General features: G+C 42.8%; 1 protein-coding gene and 1 long non-coding RNA gene across 2 annotated transcripts; one reads left to right on the forward strand and one right to left on the reverse strand.

The window, feature by feature from the left end:
* Nucleotides 1–286: 286 nt before the first annotated feature.
* LOC310864258 (zinc finger FYVE domain-containing protein 1) lies at nt 287–16,821 on the reverse strand. The gene is made up of 12 exons (XM_083772879.1): nt 16,273–16,821; nt 12,671–12,952; nt 11,830–12,052; nt 10,849–11,066; nt 9,270–9,376; nt 7,961–8,069; nt 7,389–7,486; nt 6,656–6,773; nt 4,511–4,681; nt 3,522–3,714; nt 2,529–2,627; nt 287–1,414 (listed from the first exon to the last, which is right to left on the reverse strand). The coding sequence occupies exons 1-12, from the start codon at nt 16,411–16,413 to the stop codon at nt 1,182–1,184; spliced, it is 1,992 nt and encodes a 663-aa protein (XP_083629005.1). The 5' UTR covers nt 16,414–16,821; the 3' UTR covers nt 287–1,181.
* Nucleotides 16,822–24,022: 7,201 nt separating this feature from the next.
* LOC310864728 lies at nt 24,023–24,376 on the forward strand. Its single transcript, XR_014569756.1, has 2 exons — nt 24,023–24,133; nt 24,249–24,376. It is a non-coding gene; the product is annotated as an uncharacterized lncRNA (long non-coding RNA).
* The last annotated feature ends 470 nt before the right edge of the window (nt 24,377–24,846 follow it).

The raw sequence follows: 24,846 nt of genomic DNA on the forward strand, positions 1-24,846 counted from the left end.
AGTCTTTCCCCGGGAGACATCACATAGCTGATTTGTAGAATTGCTATTTTCACCACTACTTAAACCTTTTACTCACAACCCTTTCTTCCCTTTTTTAATTTATGAAATTATTTTGAAAATATATGCAGTTTTAGTCAAGAATTGTAGTAGGCCTGCCTGGGCTGTGGCTCCAGGCGCCTTGGCTGGTAATCCAGTCTGGCAGTGTGCCGCGGGTTCGAATCCCGATCCTGACGGCCTTTACTGCATGTCACCCCCCCCCCCATCTCTCTCCCCATTTCCTGTCAGCCTACTGTCTGTCCCTCCATAAAAAATAAAAATAATTAAAGGCGAAAGCAACAAAAACAAAACATTAAAGTATTGTAGGCCTATTGGGTTAAAACTGGTATGAAACATGTATGTAGCCAGACGTATTGGTAGAGTAGACATCTCAGATTGCACAGTCTACAATGTTGAGGACTACATCTGTGCTACTATGCGAGATCTGTCAATAAAAGTGTATTTTAGTGTATATACTATAGGCTGTGAGAAGTGTCTTTCACCTCTCCTATCCTACTGGGTTTGTTTGGGAAAGTTTTCACAAGTTCAGTTGATTGTTTTTCCACCCGGCCTTCCCTTCTTGTCCAGTTATATTATATACCGTCTTTAGATATATATATTGTTTTTACTGCCGTCTCGCAGCGTTCTTCTGCAGCTCCTTTACTGCTGGTTCGTTCAACAGTGCTTCATCGTCGTATTGATCGTTGCCCGTTTCTTTCAGTGCTGATCTACTTTCGGTTTCTCTTGCACAGTAAAATCTCCTAGTGTTAATTTTTAACTCTGAGCATACAAATTGGTCCCATTTGTACTCCTCTCAGGGTTATAATTGGAGACAATTAACATTTTTACCGCGAAAGGACAGTCAAGGAGAATGAAAATTCATCCCAGAAGTGCCATCCCAGATGGTGGCCATTTATTTATTTATTTATTCATTCATTCAGCACTACTAGTTCTTGTGTCACAGCATCCGTGACAGTTCCTCAACCAATAAAACATGACCATTTTGTTTGTCAACTCAAACTGTTATTTTCTTAAGTATCAAAAGATTATTTCCTGGGACCTTAAAAAGTGTGGTGCCCCTGAATTTTAAGTATTCCAGTCCAGAAGGTGTATACTGTACGACCCACAATGGGGGAGGTGTGTCGTCACAAGGTGCCCTTGCGTGCGTGGCAGCCGTCGCACACCCTGACCGGGTGGTCCCAGCCCCGGGAGGGGACGGGCTTGATGTGCGTGGAGCACGGCCCACACACGCCCTGGCCGCACGCTCGGCAGTGGTGCTTGGACATGGCGGGGGTGAAGGTTTTGGAACACTGGTGACACTGGGCGATGTCCTGGTCGGGCACCCAGTACTCCGGCCGCGCCACACCCTTCACGAAACCTGGTGGGAGAGTCGTTGAAAGCACATGAAAAGGAACGATTGGACGTTTTGAACAAACATGGGGCAATTCTCATTTAACTACTCTGCCACCAAAATGTGGATTAAAAGTCACTGGTTTCTTTCCAAATTGGTCTGAAAAAAACCCACAAGGGGAGCTAAATGGAAATTCCCTTCGAAGGGAGGTGTCATTCACTGCCGCGTGTTTTCCCTTTTCTCTAGATGTGCTCCGATCGATCGCCCACCGATCGGTGATCAGCCGATATTCACTCCAAATGACTCGATCAGTGATTTGGAGAAAGCGATCTTTTCTTTTTACCATTTTAAGTGGTATAAAAGTCAATCAGATATATATAGTTATAGTATAATATCGTTTTGCATCTTTGTGACAAGCCTAAACATTCTCCCCTTCCCCCCCACACACACAGGAACACGTGGTTGTGACGTGGTATCGACATATAATAATTTTGGAAATATTAAAATGTTCCTCTTACACAATACACACAAGATCGGTATCAGCTGATCGTGAGAAAATCTATCGGTGATCAGGATTGCCCTCAAGAAACCTGATCGGAGCACCTCATGTACATAGTGTTTGTATTTGTTGATGACATGTATTATAATTAATACATGGGACCACAGTGGAAACAAATCTTGCGTTATCCTTCTAGCATGTCTACATGGCGTTTATATTTCTGACTAATAAGGTATCCAATCAATCAAAAATGGAAGGGATTATATTCCTGACAAGGTCATTTTCTGTGAGTGTCGACTAATAGTGAATTACAGCATGCTCAAGCTTTTTGAACCGATTAGTCAGCTTTCGGATGTTTTCTTTTTCTGCGGTCGGTTCGGGAAGTCTGCGACCTTGGAGTTATTCCATACGTCGGCGTTTTCTTTTTTATGTTGTGACTTTCAGTCCACTTGTGGTGAAAGGTAAAATGGCTGTGACTGCTTTCAGAGCGCGAGTTTTATAGCAGCGGGTATTCCAAACGTGACATCTCCGCGACACGTTTCGAGCTTGTAGATCTGCTACTTTTATGCAACGCTGTAGAATGATCAAGTATGGCGTTAATTTAGGAAAAAAACAAATTGTGAGATGGAGCTGTATACTCACAGAGAGGGTAGTCCACAGCTGTGCTGACCATGTCTAGAGTGGACTGAGCCACCTCGGTCACCCTGCGAGCTATCAGGCCACGAGGCTCCACCTTACACACTGACACACAGACACACAGTTCCACAGTATGCATGATTAGAACATCATGCCCTCATGCACAATTGCATACACACAGCCTGGAAACCAGTACAAAAATGCCATCTGCTAAATTGGTCTCATTTAGTGCGAGAACAATCAAGGCAAAGTATGCAAATATGGAGGGAGTTTTGCCAGGTGCTTGAAAAGCACCTGGCAAACGTGGACACGTAGTGGACACGACTTACCCATAAAACCCATAGTCTGAACGGCATTAAACCCATACTCTGAACGCCGCAACGTGAAGCCGTGAGCTGAGGCAGAGGCCCCATGACCGAGTCATTCTTGTTTAAATTTGCCCTTTGGAAATGCAAGTTCCACACGGAGATTCCAGACTAATATCTACGCAGTGATATTAGTCTGGCCATGCCAGCCTAGCATACACCGCAGATAAAATTAAATTATATAAAAAGAAAATATGAAGAAAAAGCCCACAAACTTCCCAAAGAAAGGCTCCCACCCATTTCTAACATCCATATCATTGCTGTCGGGCAGAAACCTTGTATTTCACATTTAGTTTATTCTATGATCTCATTTTAATAAAGCTGTATAGTTTAGATACAAGCCCGGAGCGGAGACGCATCGCTCCAATAGAATGTGTTGTGAGTCAGTAGCGCTGTCGCCTCGCAGGTTTTTGTGCGACGGAGTCCAACATACACGGCCGGTTAAGACTGAGGTTAGGGTTTGGGGTAGTTGTTATTAATGTCCGACATAAAGTACATGCGTTCACCCGTGGCTTCGTGCTACTCAAAGTGACTACTGGGTTGGGCTGCTGGATGCAAGGGCCAACCCCTACTATGTATGTCAGAAGCCGTTGAGAGCTGATTTCACCCCCGTGCCTATTTGGCGTCTCCTCACCCTGGTTGTTTGTGACGGCCGGTCCTCCCTGGCGAAAGCAGCCCCCACACACCCTGACGGGTGCGTTGCCCCAGCCCCTCTCTGGCACGGGCATCTTGTAGGTGGAACAGGGCTGGCAGAAACCTTCACCACACGAACGACAGTGATGCTTCCTGTCCGCCTCTTCAAACACCTTCTGACAGCCATGGCACGCCTGGCGAGGAGGAGAGGGGAAGGGAGAGCAGTGCGCATGGTTGAGACATACTGTAGAAGAACAGGAGAACATCTAGGAGTAGGAGGATATATGCTGTCAAGCAGAAACCTCTTATCTTATTCTCCATATTCTAACCTTTTGTGTTTTTTGTAAATTAACACCCTACTTGATCATACTAGAGCGTCACACGAAAGCAGACCCACAAGCTCGAATTGTGGCGCGTTTCGAGCTTCTAGATCTGCTACTTCTGCTACTTTTGAATCCTGAAAAGTAACAGTTTATAGTTTATACCCGACAGACAATAATACTAACATTAATTAGTGTGTAATTATCAGAGAGATTACTTTACTTTTCTGTTATGGTTAGGAAGGACTTGACTTAAGGGTTATAGTTAGGTTATGTATAACCTAGGTTAGGCATGTAATGGTGACGTAATCGTCAATTAGTCTCACAAGGTGTGTGTGTGCACGCGCACGTGTTACTATATTGTGGTGAAATGGTTGAATTTCTTTTTTACAATCAAAGTGTTTTTTGACTGGGGGGTCATATTTTGACAGGAGGAATTGCCTGTCCTAATTAGACCCCCCTGTATTAGGATGTTGTTATTAATTCATCAGCCAACACTCCCCACTGACGGGTAGTTAGGTTTATGATTGTTAAAAAATGCAGGTTGGGGTTAGGATTAGACATTTAGAAGTTAGATGTAGGGGTTACAGATACAGTCATGCCTGATTTAAACGTAGTTGCGTGTGCACTGAAAAAAGAAAAAACAACCTGTGTGTGCGGCGTCACTCACTGTGATCTGGACGTTGGGTCTCCAGTAGGGCGGCGCCACCTGGTCGGTGAGCCAGGCGGTGACAGCCTTGGTGGGTCCCGTGCCGTAATCTGACACGGACTGGATGACATAGTTCATGCCGTCCAGGACCCTCTGTGCCGCGTTCTGGTGGTCTGTCAGGAAGGCATCCGACTGCAGAGGGAGGGGGGGGGGGGGGGGGGGGGTGAGGTGAAGCAGGGGTCGACATTAACCAATAAAGGGATATTTCAACGTGTTTGGTACTTCTACCCTGGGTTTGTGAGGACCCCAGACCATTTTCAAGTTGCTTGATTCAGCATTTAGATATTTGATATTTATTTTATCAGACATGTCCCCTTTCCTATACTTGGAAAAAAAGTCATGAAAACACGCGTCCTTGGTTCAGACGACCTTCTAATTTCTTCAAACATTCTACTGAGGGTGACAGAAAGATTCAGTCACCTGTAGTTTTGAGTGTTGGTCTTAGGGACAACCAGAAGGCCTTGGTCAGAAGACCTGAGAGAACTCACATTTTGACCTGAGAGGTTTTGAAGTGGACAGTATAGTAGTTCAGAGATGTTAAGTGGGGCCAGCCCGTGTGACGCTGTGTGAGTTGGTTAAGAGGATTTAAAAATCAAAGAGCAAACAGTGTAGAGCGGCCAGCACTGGTGTTTATATGTGACCTATATGAGTCACTGTCATGCCCAAAGACATCCAGCTGGCACGTTGTTTCTGTGGACAATGTGCTTACCGTTATCTACCATTGGCAGAACCCCAAACAGTATAACACACAGTAAAACATCTACTGATTAGGTTAAGACTGAGGGAATCCCCTTGGAACAGGGTCTTTTGAACCTCAGGCTGAGCTACTCTGCTAGACTGCTACATGCACGCGCAGTCGCGCACACACCTTATAGTTTTTATTATTATTTATTTATTCTTTACGTAAATTAACACCCTAAATTGATCATAGTTTTGAGCTTGTAGATCTGCAATTTTAAATTTGAATCCTGGAAAGTACCGTTTTGGTTTCCAACCGACAGACGATATGCTGTATTTTATTGTACATAGAGAAGTGCGGATTGGGCAAGATTTTTATTGTAGTACCCATGCTGTATTTTACTGTACATAGAGAAGTGCGGATTGGGTAAGATTTTTATTGTAGTAACCTGGTGCCTGGTATTCCTTTAGTAGTCTGAGTGTGTTGCTAGCTACCCGCAGACACTTTTTAGAATCACTTATTCATGACTAATATTATTGTGTAGCTACCGTTTAGCATGCGTCACCTTAGTGCTTTGGCTCTTACGTACTGCTGTACTGTGGCATTGACAACTGAATGTTCTGTGCGGGATCAGTAAAGGTCTATCTAGTATCTAGACATGAAGAGAGGTAGAAAGAGGTGTGAGTTATTACTAATGTACTTGCAATGATAATCCTACAGGATGAGGAGTAAACTGTTCCACCATACAGTATGTGGAGTCATGAATGTTCCCTTATCTGTAACCTTTGAGCCTTGCATTCATAAAACAAACTATTATTTAGAGAAGAGTTCTTTATCTTTTAACTGTGTTGACAACACGGCAACGTCTCTAACGGCCGATCGGGCCGAGGGAACACTTCTCAGTACCCCATGTCTACCGAATCAGGTCACAAAACGTGATTGTTTTTGTCTCATTTGTACACTACAAATGCCGTCTAAATCAGTACTAGTTCTCAAAGTTTTTTGTGCCAAGGACCCTCAAAATAATATGTATTTTGTGCACGGACCCCCACAGCCATCTGAAATGTTTTGTGGCATTTCAGAAGAGAAGATATTTGTTCAAAGTTGTTCATATTGTAGGGATTTTGTAGCAATTTATAAAAACTTTCAAGAATGTTGCGAGCTTATAGATTGGATATTTTCTAATCGCCGAAGTATAACATAGGGTAGGGTAGTACAGCAAATGTTTGATCGAATATTGTTCGATCAAACTTTCTTCTTTAGTTTAGACTGATTTTGCTGAGGCACCACACTGTCTCTCTGCATTTGATGTGTGTGTTTACCTTGCTTACTGTAAGTCACTTTGGACGAAGAGCATCTGCTAAATGGCTACGTTGTAATTGTATAACCCAGTATACAGACAAGATTGAGTGTGTGTAGTTACTCACCCCCTCCCAGACATGTTTGACCTCTGGTCTCACCACGCCACTCTCAGGGTCCTGGTTTCCCAACCAGTACTGTCTGCTGCGGTAGATGATACCACAGCTGGCACACTCCAGCACGTAGCTACCAGGAAGGGAAGGAGGATTCTAATTCACCCGCTTCGAATGGTATCAACCGATAATTCCCAGTAGGTTACTTATCAAGCCGATCTTATCGCCCTACTGCATGTAGTCTGGGAGCCTACTGGCTGCGATTGGCATTGATAAATGACAATTAAGGTTGGGACCGCGCTGCTACGTGCTTGCAGTTATTTTTAGGTTAGAGGATGAGGAGGCTTGTCGTTTCTCAGTAGGCAGTAGACCAAAACGACCGGATTAAGGTTGGCGAACATGCGTTAAAGTTGAGACCATGCTGCTACGTACTTGCGCTTATGTTTAGGTTAGGGTATGAGGAGGCTTGTCGTTTCCTCAGTAGGCTCCCAGCATGTGCAGTAGACCAATAAGATCGGCTTGATAACTAACCTACTGGGAATTATCGGTTGATTTTCACTCAAATCCGTTGACAATAATAACATATTGATAGTTTGTCCACTCCAAATGCTCTATTCTTCAAATAACCAGAAATAGCTTACACTTACAGTATTCTACAAGCTTGTATATCGGCTAATTTCACTGCGCAACATGCTTCAATATAAGACATGCTGACTCCTAGAGAGAGAGAGCATGTGTGTGTACCTACCCAGACCAGGCGTACTTGGCCAGTCCTAGCCATGGATTGTCAGAGGAAGATGATGTCTTGGGCACAACAATCACCTCTCTGCCTCCTTCATAGCATCTCTGTTGGGAAAGTGCACGCACGCACGCATGCACACACATACACACAAACAGTAAATGTGTTACTTTCATTACTGAAGTACTGAAACGGGGTTGAGATTGTTTTGGTGTTGTACGGCAAGGGTTACCGTGACCCCCAAAATATTCATATTTGAACTGTGGACCACCCACTCTGACAAGCACTTGGAATTGTAGAGATTAGATTTCGTTTGACTTGGTTCCACAGAAACATGTTGTGAAATACTATTTTTCACACTCTTTGACTCTTCTTTACATCATATTTAACAATTTGGTATTAAAAAGGTCTTAAAAGTAATTAAATTGTACCTTTTGAAAAGTGCAGATACCCTGCCTGTATGCACTTTTACTGTATGTTGGTCCGTTTGCCGTTGAGTGGAAAAACAATGTTGCACATTAAGCTAATTATCGGAGGCCCCTCAGTTCAGGAACCACGCGGTTGTACTAGTCTCGTCTCACCTTGCATATGAGAACCTTGTTGTTGTACTGGTGTGCATACTGGCACAGTCCATCAGCCAAGTGGGGGACCCCGTCTTTCAGATGGTTCATTCCCATCTTACAGCGCACACTGGAGGGAGAGAGTGTTACTACACGATTTGTAGAAATGTGTACATGCAAAGGGAGCAATTACCTTTAAAGGTATATTCAGTGATTTCACTTAATTCAAATATCACTTATTTTTTTGTTTTGTTGTGATAATCCTCCCTACTATAGAGTGTGCTGACCATATAAGGAGTTCCTCCCTGTCCCCAGTTAACCCCTGGGGGTCAAAAAACCTTAGGTTTCGTTTTTGACTCTCTATCCTGATTGGACGAAAGGCTGGGTCCCACAGCCAAAAACGAAACCTAAGGTTTTTTGAGTGAAATCACTGAATATACCTTTAAACACTTTTGAAAAACAGCTGCTATTTGTGTGCACAACTTTGCAAAAGCTTATCCCAAGCTAACCTTTCCTATGTGGATAAACACTTTTAGTTGTCCGTCTCTGTTCCCTGCAGTCCCTTCCTTGGAAGGTTTTTCTCTTTTTTTATATATATATATATATATATATGCCAAAGTTACTGACGGTAAATGTAAATGCAGAATTATTTTATGGTTAGATTTCCCCCAGTTGCAATGTAAGAGCTCTGTGTGCACATCATTTCTACTCCCTTTGTATTGCATTTACATTATTTTGTTTTATTTTGTATTGTTCCACTTTTGCTTTGGCAATGTAAAAACATGTCTTCTCATGCCAATACAAGCCCTTTGAATTGAAATGGAATTGAATTGAGAGAGAGCGAGAGAGGTCAGAGAGGAGACCGTGGGAGTTGGAAGATTACTTCATACTAGGATGGTTTTCACAAAGTTACGCACGTGAAAAATGTAGATGTAGTGTTTCAAACCGCACCCCCCACCCACCAGTAGAAATACCCTCACTGGCCTTGAAAATAATGACGACAGAACTTTCTCTCCCGTTTCTGTGTTTATGGGATGAGATGATGTATCGAACCAGGCCTGGATTCAAGTGATTTGCGTTAAAATAAATAGATAAATAGATTTTTAGGTTTTGTTTTATTTTTAGTTTAGGTCATTTTCGAGCCTGGATTTGATAGGGACAGTTGTGGGAGACAGAAATAGGAGAGATAGAGGGGGGAGGACATGGAGCAAAGGGACTCAGGTTGGACCCAGGCCGGCTACACAAGGACAGAGTCTTAATGGTATCGTCATAACAGCATTTACTATTCTTCACTTGGGCTTGTTTTGGGACGTGCTTGTCATTGACTTACTTGCAGCTGAGGCACACAGAGGAGCAGGTGAAGTACTCGTCAGGGAAGAAGGAGTACAGAGACATCCTCTCTTCTGAGATCTCCCCACAGAAGCGCTCGCTAAGGGCCTGGTGGAGGAGAAAGTAGATGGGACAGTGAGGAGTGGAGGCATGCAGAGCTCAGCACATCAGTGAGGCCGTAGAGTAGACACACACATCTCTCTGTGAATGCCTCTCTCAACTAGAGCCTTTGAACAATGTCCCAGGTTTCGTTTTTTTAAACTGGGCGGTAACAATTAGATAAATAAAACAAACCTACATTGCAGATCCAATCCAAAGTATGAAGGTCGGCCCTTCATACCGGAGCAGTGACATGTAATTACTGATTTCCAAAGCCGACATTTCAGCAACTACCTTGCACATTGTTTGTCAGGCATAAACCTATCTCCATATTTTAACTTTTTGTGTTCCGTAAATTAAAGCACTACAGTATGTGATCATACTACAGTGTCACACAAGCATCAAGCATCAAAAGTAGAAGATCCAGGCCCGGACGGCTGCCTAACAGTGTGTCGCAGGTTCAACTCCCGATCCCGACAACCTTTGCTACGTGTCACTCCCCATTTCCTGTTAGTGTTTCCATCTACTGTATCAATAAAAGGCAGAAAAAGCCCCAAAAACAACTTAAAAAAGAGAGTAGCAGATCCACTTCTTGTGGATCTGTAGAGCTGCTACTTTTGCATTTTTTATCCTGAAAAGTAACAATTTTGGACCAATTTTCCACCCGACAGACACGAAATAGTCCCCAGACAACCAGTAGGCACTAGGCAGAGATTTCCGACTCTTTCCGACTTCTAGCGGCGTTTCTCCATCGGTTTTCAGAAAAACGCGCCCAGTGTGCAACCACCTTTATGCTGCGTTCACACGAGGCATATGAAAAGACATTATTTATATGCATTGGAAATGGACTTAAAGAAGACGCTGCAAATTTTTTGTCAGCCAGAACAGGGTTAAAAATAGCGGGGAGGGAGAATAAAACGAGGAATGATGACAGTCATAATGTGTCAGATGAAACAGGCGCTGTCTCCGTTATTATTTTAGTAACGTATGTTTCTCTGTCACAAGTTAACCTTGTTGCAGTGGAGGCGGCGTTGGCAGAGTTTCGCGTGCTGTCTTCCGTTTCGTTTTCCCCCCATATTATTATTATTGTTATTATTTTAGTAACGTGTATGTTTCTGTGTGGCAACCTCGCGCCATTGTTTGCGTTTGTTTCCGACGTTCTGTGCGTGGTTCAATGTTTTGTTGTGGCTTTCCTACTGTCCTTGCAGTTAGCTCATAACATTAGCAGCTGTTGTCGCTTCGAGCTGCGGTCGTAGAGTGGCTGGCTGGCTGGCTACGGTGCGGAAATCAGGCCTTCCACGGTGCGTGTGTCATAGCTTCGGAGGCAGGCAATCATAGTACGCGATTGGCTGGTGGCGTTTCTGGCGGCGTATCAGAGTATGAATAAATAATAAATAAATAGACTGTATCTTTGCATCTGCCCGTGTGAATGCAGCATTATGATAAGTGAGACTACAACACTTCCTCCCTCTCTCCCTTACCTCCAGGGCGTGGAACACGATCCCGGGCTGGCGTGGGGAGCGGGTGTGGGTGTTCCTGACCTGCTGCCTCACCGCGTCCAGCAGCAGGCTGTAGTCCGTCGGGGGGGTGATGGTCTGTGTGCCTACGTACTGCACTGAGCTGAAGGCCTCCGTGCCCATGCCCAGGTCATGGAAGCGCTTCTGGAGCAGCGTATCGGCCTGGCCGGACACTCTGGACTCTGCAACCAGTGTGCGGAGGCAGGTGGAGGGGTGTGGAATCATAGGTTAGTGGAGTAAACATTTTTTGTATGATTATATGATTATGTTAATTTAAATTAACAATGGCTTCCTTTATAGCATGTCAACTTTCCAGGAATAGAGATGCTGACATTTCTATTACCTTGGGCCCTCCTCTGGGAGCAATAGTGAGGACCAATTATATGAAGATTTTAAATGGGTGAAGTTGTCCTATAATAAATGCAAAAATAAGAATGACAGTGTTGGAAACAAGGAGCGATTTTCCTGGCGAGTTTGTGTGAAACCGTCTTTACTCACAGTGTGAGCACAAAAGATGTTAGAGCGGTGACAGGTACAGCAACTTTCAGCAGGAGTCAAAGAGCATATATTTTAGTGGGAATGCAATTTGAGTGTGAGGGAGACAGGGAAGGTTTGCCTGTGAAATGTTCACTCTTCAGGCTTTCTTATGAAAATTGATTAGCTGCATCTAATTTTAGCTGGTAAAAGTTACAGAAATACAGAATTAAAGGTTTTATTGTCATGATTCACTAGGATCCTGAACGGCTTGATTCTAGGCTTAAAATAATCAAGTAGGTTAGTAGGGCATTCATTTAATATTTACCAAAAAAAAAAACAACACAGTTTGAACATGGAGTTAAGAGGTTTCGTTATTCAAATTCATGAATTGGAGCGTTAAGAGGGAATCAGAATCGTGCAAACCTAATTCCATCCAGACTATCACATCACTGCATGCTTTTCACCTACCGTCGCCCAGCAGCTGAGTGTGTGTGGTCTCCTGAAAGACGATGACAGCAGGACCCAGGGAGGAGAGGGGCACGTCCAGGCCACAGCGGCTGGACAGGGCCCTCAGCTCCGGGGTGAAGTGCTTCAGGTAGGCACCCGACGCGTTGCTCAGGAACTGGAACATGTCGTTGTGGAGCCTCTCTGCCCGCGTGCGGTACACCACCACGTCTGACACCGCCAGGACCTGAGAGAGAGCGGGCACAGAGACTGTGAGATCATACCTTGAGAGAGAGAGCGGGCACAGAGACTGTGAGATCATACCTTGAGAGAGAGAGCGGGCACAGAGACTGTGAGATCATACCTTGAGAGAGAGAGCGGGCACAGAGACTGTGAGATCATACCTCGCAAGAATTAAAGCAGTGGTTCCCAAATTCTGGGGGGTCCGCAGATGATTAGCTTAATGTGCAACATTGTTTTCTTCTCACTCAACAGTAAACATCCAGCATAAGTGTAGGGTATCTGTACATTTTCCAAAGTTACAATTTAATGACTTAAGACATTTTTAGTACGAAATTGTCGTAAATGATGTAAGATCTTTTTTATACAGAATAGATAAATAAAGCTGGGAAATTACTATTTATTCTGTATAAACCTTTTTGATTGTTTAGTAAAGTCGAAGCCTACAGTATATAGCTTGCTGCTGAGCAGAAACAGAACTGGCAAACAGAGGACAGCTTCTGTTTTCGGCAGGTGTAGTTTGGTGTCGTTCCTCCAGCATTCGGAGATAGTGGAATAGTTCCCGTGCGTGGGATCCCACTCCCAATGCAGGGCTCTGCTGTCCACCGCTGGCCTTTATTATTACCTTGAGCAACAACCTCATCCTCTGGTTCTGATGGGCTGCAGCCCCCAGCAGGCCTTCGGTATCCAGGGCGACCAGGTTGAGGGTGGGGTCGTAAGCAGCCCAGACGCCCACGGTGCAGGAGTTGGGAGACTTGGATGTGTAGAAGACGCTCTGCCCTCCAAACAGGATGTGGTTGAGGGTGTGAGACTTGCCGTCTCCGGTGTTGCCGAAGATGGACAGGACCTTGACCCCCGCCACTTGGCCGCAGCCCAGCCCCTGCAGGAACTCTTCTTCATCACGCACCTGGGGGACGGGACGACAACAACAGGTTGATAGGAGGGAAGTAAATACCGGTAAGTAGGACTTTTGAACGATTTTTGAAACGGTACAGCTTGTAGACCGGCAATTTTTTTTCATAGAATACATGCTGGCTTCTGTGTGTGTGTGTGTGTGAGTGAGTGAGTGAGAGAGAGAGAAGAAGAAGATGGGGGTGTTCAGACGTTTGGCTGAGGTTACACTTACAGGAGAGTGTCAAAGGCAGTCACTACTCTTTAAGGGCGGGAACCCCTTTTGGTGTTAGCGCTTTAACTATTGAAAGATAGCAGATCTACAAGCTCATAGCGCGCCACCGCTCATAGCGCTACAAGCTTGTATGTCTGCTATTTTTGAAAAATCGACTGACATAGAAACATACAGTAGCTTTTTCAGAAAACTGTCAGGATGTAGAAGACATTTTTAGAATCTGATCTCAGGTCAAAATGGGTTAACTTGATACATTCATCGTACTTACTTACTTACGTGCTTTATCTTCAGATTGAATATATAATAATATAATGTTGCCTCTTGCCTGTCTTTGTTGCAACTTGCAATGTTCATAAAACTCACAAACGTGGTTGGTTGTTCAGCATAATTTTGCATGTAACACAATCATTTCCAAATTACATTATGTTACGTGTCTGCCTCTTTTTGGAACTAGTTATGTATGCTCACATTGTTCTCTTTCTTCACCTACAAGAGAGCTACTCATACGGATGGAGTCTTTGCCGCATCCTTGTCTACACGTCTGCTGCAGCAGATGTGTGAAAACACTGAAAATAAAACGTCCCTTTCCCATATCGATTGAATCAAGGGTCATGATGTCGTCTTTCAGGTGGAAAGTGGAAACCTCATTATGTCCAAAAAACTGTTCCGAATTCACAAGCTCTATCTGCTATTTTTGTGTGACGCTGAGTCGCTGAACTGACTGGTATGATCAAGCATTCATTTATGAAAAGTTAACAAGTTAAAAGTTGGAGTCTGCTCGTGTGTGCCAGTAGTTGTTGTCCTCCACCTCCACAGACAAATACATTTATTAGAGGTGCTCCGATCCGTGATGATCGGCGCATGAAAGTTTAGGGTATTAATAAACTATATCATCATACCTTACTAAAACTAGAAAATGCTGTTTTCTGTCATGATATAGTTAATGTTACAAAAAAAGTATCATGCCCTGAAAATATCAATAATGAATCATATATTTCAATTACTCAAGTATTGTGACAAACTTTTATAGGAGGGGGCATGGAACATGCTTCAATCCGAGGCAGAAGGGGGGTTGCGTAATTGCTCGTTGCTATGATATCCACATGGATTGACACATGCCTCCTCTATTTGAGTGACCACATCAAACACGAGGTGGATGCTGGAAAATACTGCGGCATGGTCATGCTGGACCTCCAAAAGGCTTTGGACACCGTGAACCACTCCATACTGGTTAACAAGCTTAAAGCTATTGGTTTTGATAGCACATCAGTGAGCTGGATGCAATCCTACCTGGAGGGGAGAGAACAGATGGTGGAGGTGAACGGAACACTGTCTCCCCCCCCCCTCCCAGTGAGCTGTGGCGTTCCACAAGGAAGCATACTAGGGCCTTTACTGTTCCTAATATATGTTAACGACATGACATCAGCTTGTGACTGCAACTTGTTCCTGTTCGCAGATGACTCAGCACTGCTGGTCTCGGACAGGAACAAACTGCAGGTTGAAAAGACCCTCAGCTCTGAACTCGGTAGAATCTGCACCTGGCTCGCTGATAAATTATCCTTACACCTGGGAAAAAGTGAATCCATTCTCTTCGGATCAAATAGTAATCTCAGCAAGGCAGATGGCTTCTTGGTTAGAGTGGGTGACAATATTGTCACACGAAAAGATGAAATTACCTACCTAGGTTCCATCCTGGAGGCCAATCTTTCCGGTGATAAAATGGCCACCAACGTAATCAAAAAAGTAAATCAAAGAACAAGATTCCTTTACAGGATCTCCTCACTGGTCAACAAAAACACCTTGAAGAGAAGACCTTAACAGGAGACCTCGTACAAGGTTTATTTGACTATGCATGCACCTCTTGGTACCACAGCACCTCAAAGGCCCTTAAAACAAGGCTCCAGACCTCCCAAAACAAATTGGTTTAGGGTCGACGACAGAGTACAGCATCTTGCAATGGGTCTGGTCCACAAGATTCGATACACCACCAAGATACCCATGTACCTGTCTAGATACTTCCTTAATGTAAACGAAGTCCACACCCACAACACCAGAGGGAGTGCAACAAACCATGTACAACCCAGATTCGGCACAAACAAGGGACTAAATTAGTTTCTCTCCTATGCCACCAAAATGTGGAACGCCCTACCAACAGTCATTAAGACATGTGAATACCTTGACTCCTTCAAAACCGCTCTCAAAGGGCACCTACAGACGCAATTCGAAACTGGCCCCTGTAAAATCTGAATCCCCCCCCCCCCTTTTCCCTTCACTGTGTCTATTTGTATGTCTCTAAATGTTTTGATGAATTGAACAAGGTGGACCCTGTTGTAAACAAGTGTAATGCTTAATTGGGTCGTCCACTCACAGTTAACAGTCTTTGTATTCAGTTTGTGCTTGAAATGTACTGTAATTCTGCAAACTGTTAATAAATATTTCAATCAATCAAACATATTGTTTGTACCGCTTTTATAATTTATACAGTGTTGCCTCTTGTCCTAGTTCTTGTTATGACTCAAGGGAATAAGGGATTTCCCCAGGGTATCCTATCGGTCTTTCAATCTGCACTCCTTCTTATATATTAAACAGTAGCGTAGCCTACCTACGCAAAGACAAAACGACACACAGCTATAACGTCAGTTACTCAGTTATAATTAAATAAATTCCGTGTCTGTGCTATTGCTGTTATTAATTGTTGCAGAATCATGGTGGGTGTGTATATTAAGCGCCCACACAGGAAGTCATCAACTGCTTGCTAACACACAGCTTTGGCAGGCTATTCATTTTAACAGTAATGATATCATTATATCTCGGTTATTATCGTTATAAACTTTTAAATGATGCCGTCTTCGTGTGTCCCGCTTGCTATTTATGCCAACAACGCAACTGTCACAATGCAAAATAACAAGCGTGTCCTTTTAAGTCAAATGTGGACTGGACTGGACTTTGTTTTGTTTCCTTTCCAGCAGATCTACAAGCTCACAGCGCGTCGCGGCGCGAAGCAATGTGAGCTTATAGATCAGCCGTTTTCGGAGCTCGAGCGTTAGCCACCCAGCTAGTATGGAGTTAGCCAAGTTAGTTTTTTTTACTAGTTCACACACCTGCAGGTTTTCTTGTTCGTCCACCAGCAGGAAGCTGCGGTCCGTGTCACTGTCACCGCGCCGTCCTCCTCCGTCGCCCCCCGGCTTGCCGAGACACAGCGACACGTTCACGTCCATTTCTCTCATCAGTGTCTCGGACATGGATGCTGACTGAGTCACTGACTGTTTTTGTTTTTGGTGGGTGGTGGTGGTCAACAACAGCACGACATGTTTCTCATTCTGAGAGGACAGACAGTCAGACAGACAGACTAAACCTGAAAGTTCACCCACACTCGAGTCCTGTCTGTCTGTCACTTCAGTCGGTCTCTCCAGTCCAGTCCTAGCATCGGTCCCAGGCTTACTTCTGCGAGGGTCCAGTCCAGACTCCAGACTCAGAGCCTGTAGTGTAGCAAGAGAGTGGCGACACTAGCTTTGACTCCCATTGTAACAATGGAATGCGGAAGTGCTCATTCTATCTCAATGGGATAGTTCCAGCCATAGGAGCAATGTTTGGAAGCAGGCACCCGCTTTGCGACGAGATCTAGGGCGCGTTTCTACGATGATAGCGCACTGTGCAATGCAAACTAATAGGCGAGTGCGCTCTCGGTGCGCATTTCCGAACGCACCCCAAAAAGCGTGTCGCTACTCTCCTACTCTACACTCTAGAGTAGACACTAGACAGAGTTACGACATTGAGGGGGCAGTCACGTGGTTCATGTACTCGCGCGAGCCCATAGACTCCAATGCATTCCGCAAACTTCCGGTTGTCCCTTTTAGAAGAGCCAGTGAACGGAGTTGTCGTAACTCTGGCTCTGGTCGGCTCTGGTCCGCTCACAACACATGACACACAGCGATCACATAGCCCCGAGGAGGGCCATTCTTTACGCCGCGTTGCCATTGGCTACTTTGTTGTCACGGAAACGCTATGAAAATAAATAAAATCATAATAATTACAATTTAGACATTTAGCAATATTAATAAATTAATAATCAATGATTATTAATTTAATTAATAATGATCTGTACAAAAGATATATGAAATTATTTTAAAACGGTAAATAATTATACCAAAGCAAAGTTCATTTGTTTACCCAGGGAAGTGGACTAAGCTCGAGATGCTTGTTTACAGCCACACCCTGCTCATAGAACATTTCATGGTATAGTAGGGGTTCAATGCCTTGCTCAAGGGCACTTCAGCTGTGGTAATTTTAACGTGCCGGTCCGGGGATTCGAACTGGCGACCTTCCGGTATCAAGACCGCTCCGCAAACCGTTCGGCCACCGCTGCCAATATACAAAATGTATTTAATAGCTTGCACCCCCCCCCCCAAAAGAAAAACTAAACAAAACAATGTAGTCAGCCCTGAAACATGACTGTCATGATTATCATGACCAATGATCCATGGGTTGGCGGTTTGAATCCCGGCTCCTCCTGTCTACATGTCGAGGTGTCCTTGGGCAAGACACTGAACCCCAAATTGCTCCCGATGTGCATGGTTGGTACCTTGCATGGCTTCCGCTGCAATCGGTGTATGAATGTGTGTGTGTGAATGGGTGACTGTAATGTACTATGTAAAGCGCCTTGGATAAAGGCACTATATAAATGCACCATTTACCATGACTGTCATGATTACCATGACAGTCATGGCGCAACTTCAGCCTGTTTTACGCTACACCAGGGTTCCCCAATTAATTTTCCTCAAGGGCCATATTTTGACTACGGTACTAGGCTGGGGGCCGAGTCGGCACGAACGCTTGCCCTGAAAATTAATTTTCAGGGCAAGACCCCATTTGAAAAGGACCCCCAGTTTGACATGCAGAGGCTACTGACCCCTATTTAAAGCCATTTATATCTGGGACCCCCCCCAGATTCTTCCACAGGCCACAAAGGGGCGCTCTGCGGGCCGCAAATGGCCCGCGGGCCTCTGGGGAATCCTGCGCTACACTTTCGCTACATTTACAGTCCAAACGTGTACATAAACATTCATATTTCAAATATAAAGTCCTCACTATAAGCATGCTAATCCAACTAAAGCAGCCAACGCCTTCGAGACTCCATGTCTTTTCTGTCAGGAGAATCACACATTGGAATCGTGCAGACAAATTAAAGGGCTAGCACACAAAGATCGTGTTGAATTCATAAAGACAAGAGGCCTTTGTTTTGGATGTTTAACGCAAGGGCACCTCAGTAAAACTTGCATGAAGAGGATGGAATGCAAACAGTGCTCAGGTAGACACCCAGACATTCTTCATCAAGAGAAAGAAGCCAATACTAACAGCACTTTGAGCGAAGACATCACAGGCACTCAAAGATCTGTTCCACAAGAAATAGTTGGCTACACCGGGGGCGGAGAGACCAATTGTATGCTACAAGTAAGACGCGCAAACGCGGGAAGCGAACGCAGCTCGTAAATGGCAATAACAACAATTAGAATAAATTACTTACTTTTTTAAGGTTTTCTTTTTAAAGTTCTCTTTTTTGTGTTTTTTAAGATTTTATTTTTAAGTTAAGTTTTTTTAAGTTAAATGTTTTTAAAGTGTTTTTTTAAGTTAAGTTTTTTTGTGTTTTTTTAATTTTATTTTTAAGTTAAGTTTTTAGAAGTTAAGTGTTTTTAAAGTTTTTTCTTTTTCATTTTAAGTTAAGTTTTTTTAAAAGTTATGTTGTGTGTGTGTGTGTGTGTGTGTGAGTGCGTGCGTGCGTGTGTGTTTGTGTTTTGTGTGATACAGCTGTGCCCTCTGGTGGCGGGCGGGTGGTGTAACAGCGGGACAGACACACAGACACACAGACATGATCTGCAGGGTCTCATAGTTAGTGTTCACTGCGTTCGCAATCAATTGTGCCAGTGAAAGTCAAGTCCCGTAGCAGTGGAAGGTCTGTAGACACATACGCTTTTATGGACCCTGGCAGTACAGCGACGTTCTGCACAGAGGAGCTCAGAAAGAAGCTGAACTTAAAAGGAAATCTGACTCAGATCCTATTGAGCACAATGGGCCAGGATAAACCAGATGGACCGAAGCTGGTTAACAGTTACAAGATTTCTGACCTGGAGGTGTGTGGTTTGGAGGAGAGTACGTTTCTTCAGTTACCTAAAGTCTACACACACGATAGCATCCCGGTTCAGAAAGAGAACATACCCAGTCAACAACACCTGCGAAAATGGCCTTACCTGAATGAAGTATGCCTACCACACATTGACGCAGATGTGGGCCTTCTCATAGGAGCCGACAAAGGCAATGGAGCCGTGGCACATAATTAATAGTCAAGAAGAAGGACCCTATGCTGTTAAGACTGTACTGGGCTGGACGGTGTGTGGACCTGAAAAGAACGAAAAAGAACATTCCAAAAATACGACGGCTCACTAAAACATCAACCGAATCTCAGTGTTGGAAGTAGAACAGTTATTGGTGCAGCAGTATAACAAAGACTTTCCAGAACGTCATTATGATGACAAGGAAGAGATGTCTCAGGAAGACAAAAAGTTTATGCTGTCAGTGCAAGAGACCACAGAATGTGTGGATGGACATTACTGTGTTGGACTTCCGCTGAGGAACAAAGAAGCTAAAATGCCAAACAACCACTGTGTGGCAGAACAGCGAGCTACTAGCTTGAAGAACAAACTGAGAAGGAATGAAGTGTTTCTTGATGACTACAAAGGCTTAAGAATGAACGCCAAGAGCTTGATGGAAAGTGAAACATGGTTGAACGGGCCACAGTTTCTGTTGCAGCCAGAAAGTGAATGGCCACAGAGACCAGACGTGGCTCAAAACCTGCAAAACGACCCAGAGGTCAAGAACGTCACAGTGAATACTATCACAGCTGAAGAAAAGCCTGACTCTGTCAACAGCCTGCTTCAGTACTACTCAAAATGGGACCGACTCAAAAGAGCAGTAGCTTGGATGTTGAGAGTCAAGGAAATATTGATCCACCTGAAAGACAAAAGAAAAGAGTTACAAAGCTCAATACTTCAGTTGGAAAAGAGAACACTTACCTTGGAACAGTTGATGGATGCAGAAACAGAAATCATCCGATACAGTCAAGGTCAAAGCTTTCCTGAAGAGCTGAAGGCTCTCTGCAGTAATCTGTCAATCAAAGGAAACAGTCCATTGTACAAGCTGGACCCCACTTTACAAGATGGCATGTTGAGAGTTGGAGGACGGCTGAACAGATCCGCTCTGACAGAGGAGGCAAAGCATCCAGCGATCATCTCAAAGCACTCCAGAGTTGCCACTCTCATCTTGCAAGATGTTCATGAAAGAATTGGACACTGCGGACGCAACTACATGTTGTCGCAGCTGAGACAAAGACTTTGGATCCCTCAGAAGTGGACAAAGCTGAAAAGAAACTTCATGACTGGAGATGTAGTGCTCGTGGTTGACAATTCAGCCCCACGAAACACCTGGACAATGGGAAGAATTATCCAAACCATACCTGACTCCAGCGAAACGGTGCGCAAAGTGAAGCTGCAAAACGAAAACCAGCACTCTGGAGAGGCCGATACAGAAACTGTGCTTGCTGCAAGAAGCAGTGTGAACTCAAGAGGACCAAAGGATGAAGACGACGACAAATGAGTATTAGAATAGAATTGTTTATTGCCTGCTTATTAGATTTATGTTAACTGGCTCTTAGTATTTTTTGTGAATTTGATAATTGCTTAAGTATTGCGTAACCAATTAGGGGCCAGATAATGTAAGAGCCACTTTATGAGGGCATGTCATGATGACCTTAATTGCTTTGATGTTGATTGCCTATTCTATGCAACAGTGTTTGATCACATAATTAGTGCAGCAGAGTACTCTTTTTACTACCTTGCTTAGATTGGTCAGTCTTGATTGAATGTTTGTGATTGGTGCTCCTTTTCTTTGATGTCTAAGTTACCCTCCTGTCCTCCTGTTTGAGCTTGTCAGAAGCTGTGAAGTTGCAGTAGAGAGAGCACATTTTTTTTCTACCACAGTAACCACTCTCATGTTATCACAGACCATGTAACCATATTGAGACATTTTTGTACCACTTGTATTTTTGCTTTTACTTCACTAAAGTGTTACAACGGATACCACGTGCGTCAGATTATTTGTGCTCACAGCTCTTGAAGGGAATATATTTTGAAAACTGAACAGAAAATATACGCCTCTAAACATACATTAAAATTATTAAATAGTCTTGTAATTAATCATTTGACAGGGAAATGTAATGCTGAAATCACACTTTATTATGGGATCACATTAGGGGACCAGGGCCAACATTCTATCCCAGCCAGACATGCCTACAGCTGCAAAATGATCCACCACTGAATATTAACCTATTCCAAATAATTTATTTGACAAGATATAGTGACACCAAGTGAATAAACCAAGCACTCTGCCACCCTCCCAGTTATACAGATTATGCTGTCGGCAGTGATTACATTTATCACTAGCCACTTGGATACCACATAGCAACTCATTCACCTCATTCACTCCATACCAAGTATGGGATGAATGTTGTATCATTTACACTTGTAAATGTGTGCTTTATTAATAGATGTTATGGCTACTTGGATACTTTTACCCTGTGAGGGGGTGTGGGGGGGGAGTGAAGAGTTTTATTGTCACTAACATAAAATAAGTAGGCCTACTCAGATTTTCCAAATGGTGTCAATCTTTTTCAGAAACAGCAGATCTACAAACACAACACATCACATTGTAGCTCAGCTTTTTTCGAATAGCCAAAGTATTAAGTTTTGTATTATACAATCTGCAAAGTAACAAGTAACTAAAGCTGTCAAATGCTATATGAAGTATAACAAACAGGGAAAATAAAGTAAAAGTAACTCCTACTGTGCATTGTGAGCACTGCACTTTTTATAGTAATTGAGTAGATGCACTTAGTTACTTTGCACCACTTTCACAGGCTAAGCATGAAACAGCCCCAAGTGTAATAATTGCTACAGTGCAGAGTGACATGGGTTGTCTTAACTTAAAATGTATAGCAGTAGTACATCACACAGATATGTAGTCTAAGAAATATGGCCGCAGTGACTTCACGAACTTAAGGTCATTCCTCCTGTGTCCTCTCTAGCAAAGACCATTAGTTTGTATTGGAAAAGCTGAAAAGACTGAGATCCACAGTCCACCTCTTCCTTTGAAGTTGGATAGCAGGGAAGTAACAAGTGAAAGAAAAATGAGCTTTAATATGAAAATAACATTAATTTCCGATAGACTTTATTGGTTGTTTAAAGTTAACTATTTCAAAAACGAGTATAATAATATTTGAAAATAATGACATCACACACATTTTCTTTCCACTGTATAACAACCCATTGAAACGTCAAAGCCTGCATTAGAAACTCTGTTAGATTCCCTGAAACACACAACCTTGGTTCTGGTGACTGGTGCAGATCTACAATGAGTTCACAATGTGTCGACGGGTTGTACGTCCATTTTCAAATAGCCAAAGTATAGGGATGAAGTTGTGAATGTATGTTATATGTAATAATAATCAAAATATTCAAACTAAAGTTGTCAAATTATTGTAAAAATATTGTAAAGTACAATATTTGCCTCAGATGTGTGAAGCAGAAGTGAAAGGGTTGAAAATGCATAATACTAAAGTCAAAAAAGAAATCCCTCAAATGTTTTACAGTACTTAATGTACTCTAATGTACTATAAATGTACTCTAGTAACTATACACAGTATAGTTACTTTACACCACTGCATGATACTTCAGAATGTTTCATGTAGAGTTGCTCAGTGACTCGGATCTAGATGTAATCTATCTACTATAATGCCTATCAGTGATGGAATGAATAAGCAATACTCTATTGTAGAAATAGTCTTGTTTACAAGTACAATTTCGATATTCAAAATGTACTTGAGTAAAAGTAGAAAAGTACCAAAAGTAAAAGTAGGCTACTATTTATTCAGAAGGTCCATTTCACACTATTTCAAAGGTATAAAATGTGTTAAAATCCTTGGAAAATAGTAGATTTACAAGCTCACAAATTGGAAATACTAAAAATAATAATAATAATAATAAACATGAACATAAAAATAGGGGGCTGTTTGGAGGTGTGTCTATTAATTAAACACACTAGATTTGGGTTTAGGCTACTTTGTACCTGCTTGATTTTATATAGGCAAGCTGTCAGTGAAAACCAACTTGGACTGTATCAGCTGTGTGAGAGAAGCTGTGTTTGCAATTAAACATGGAAGGTGTCTGTTAACTAATGAATTTATGGTGAAATGTAATGCTGAAATGTGATGAGCACAAGGAATGGAAATTGGGTTAGGTGAGACATGACATGTTAAAAAAAATACACCAACCCACCAAAACGTAACTGAAGCTTAAGAGTCCCCCTGAAATTAAATTCAGTGGAAGTGTGAAGCATACAAGGAAAATACCAGTGGTGTAAAGTAACTAATTACATTTACTCAATTAATGGACAATTTTTAGGTACTTTTACTTAAGTGGAGTATTTGCAATTTTCAACACATTTACTTTCCTCACTGAATATTAAAATAATGTATCTGACAAGTCATGCTGTTATGACTATACCAAAACAGGCACACCACATGCCAATTATGCTATTTCTATATTAGAGCCACTGGCATGGTCATAAACTTGATGTACCTCCAAGATGCACTATCCAGTGTCATTGGAATGGTTGGACTATAAGGATGATATTGCAATGTCAACAAGAAGGAATAACCATTAAAGGCCATTCCTACTTTTACTTTCTGCATAGCATGCAATTAACAACTCATAAGCCTGCTGAGCTGGTTGACACGGACCCACTGCAGAGGTGTTCAGCGTTTTATTTGGTGAGTGAGACTTCATCTGTCTATAGTGCTGACATCGCTGAATCCCAGGTCAACAAGCTGAGAGCTATAAAGGTCGTGACTCTAAGGTAAATACATGTGCAATATCAAGGTTTATTATGTTGGCTGTCTAAGATGGCTAAGATTTAACAAAATAATGTATAAATCATGTTGAATATCTAATAGCATGCTCCTATTTTACAGGGAAAGGAGGCTGCTGAATAACTTCTCCAATACAACTCACCATAAAAACAATAAAATATGACCCATTGTATTCAAAAGGTCATACAATATGACCCATTATATTCAATAAATTTCATGTATTCATTGTACATTGTATTCATTACTTCACTTTGTATTGTCAGGTTTGTCAGAGTATTCTGGTTTCAATTAACTCACACGTCCACTATATACTATTTTGTAAAAACTATTGCAAGGATAAATAAATGTACTTAAAGCAGCACTATATGTAACTTTCCTCTTCTACGGATTTGAACCCAGTTTCATGTGTGCTGTGCTGAAATGTTACCATTGATCTAATAGAGCTGGCCTGCTTGCTCAGGGGATGAATTGAATCTTGACCAAAATTCATATCAGATCCTGTGTCTAGCTGAGACGTGACCTTTGACATTATCTAAATGTCTCTAGAAGAGCAGGGAGACGAATGCTACGACCTCAAATATATAAGTTATCTTGTATTAACCCTTTTACTGCTGCCATTTATTGAGAAATTAGGACCTAATTCATGCCAGCATTTTTTTAATTTGAGCTCTTATTTTGAAAAGCCACATTTTGCCTCAAC

The sequence above is a fragment of the Protomyctophum parallelum genome, assembly GCF_964188405.1.
Source record: "Protomyctophum parallelum genome assembly, chromosome: 9".
NCBI classification, from domain to species: domain Eukaryota; kingdom Metazoa; phylum Chordata; class Actinopteri; order Myctophiformes; family Myctophidae; genus Protomyctophum; species Protomyctophum parallelum.

Coding starts and splice junctions, on each gene's coding strand:
- LOC310864258 (XM_083772879.1), bottom strand. CDS start 16,413: ATGTCCGAGACACTGATGAGAGAAATGGACGTGAACGTGTCGCTGTGT. Junction 11,067..11,829: donor CACTCAGCTGCTGGGCGACG/GTAGGTGAAAAG, acceptor CACTGGTTGCAG/AGTCCAGAGTGTCCGGCCAG. Junction 9,377..10,848: donor TCGTGTTCCACGCCCTGGAG/GTAAGGGAGAGA, acceptor CTCCTCCACCAG/GCCCTTAGCGAGCGCTTCTG.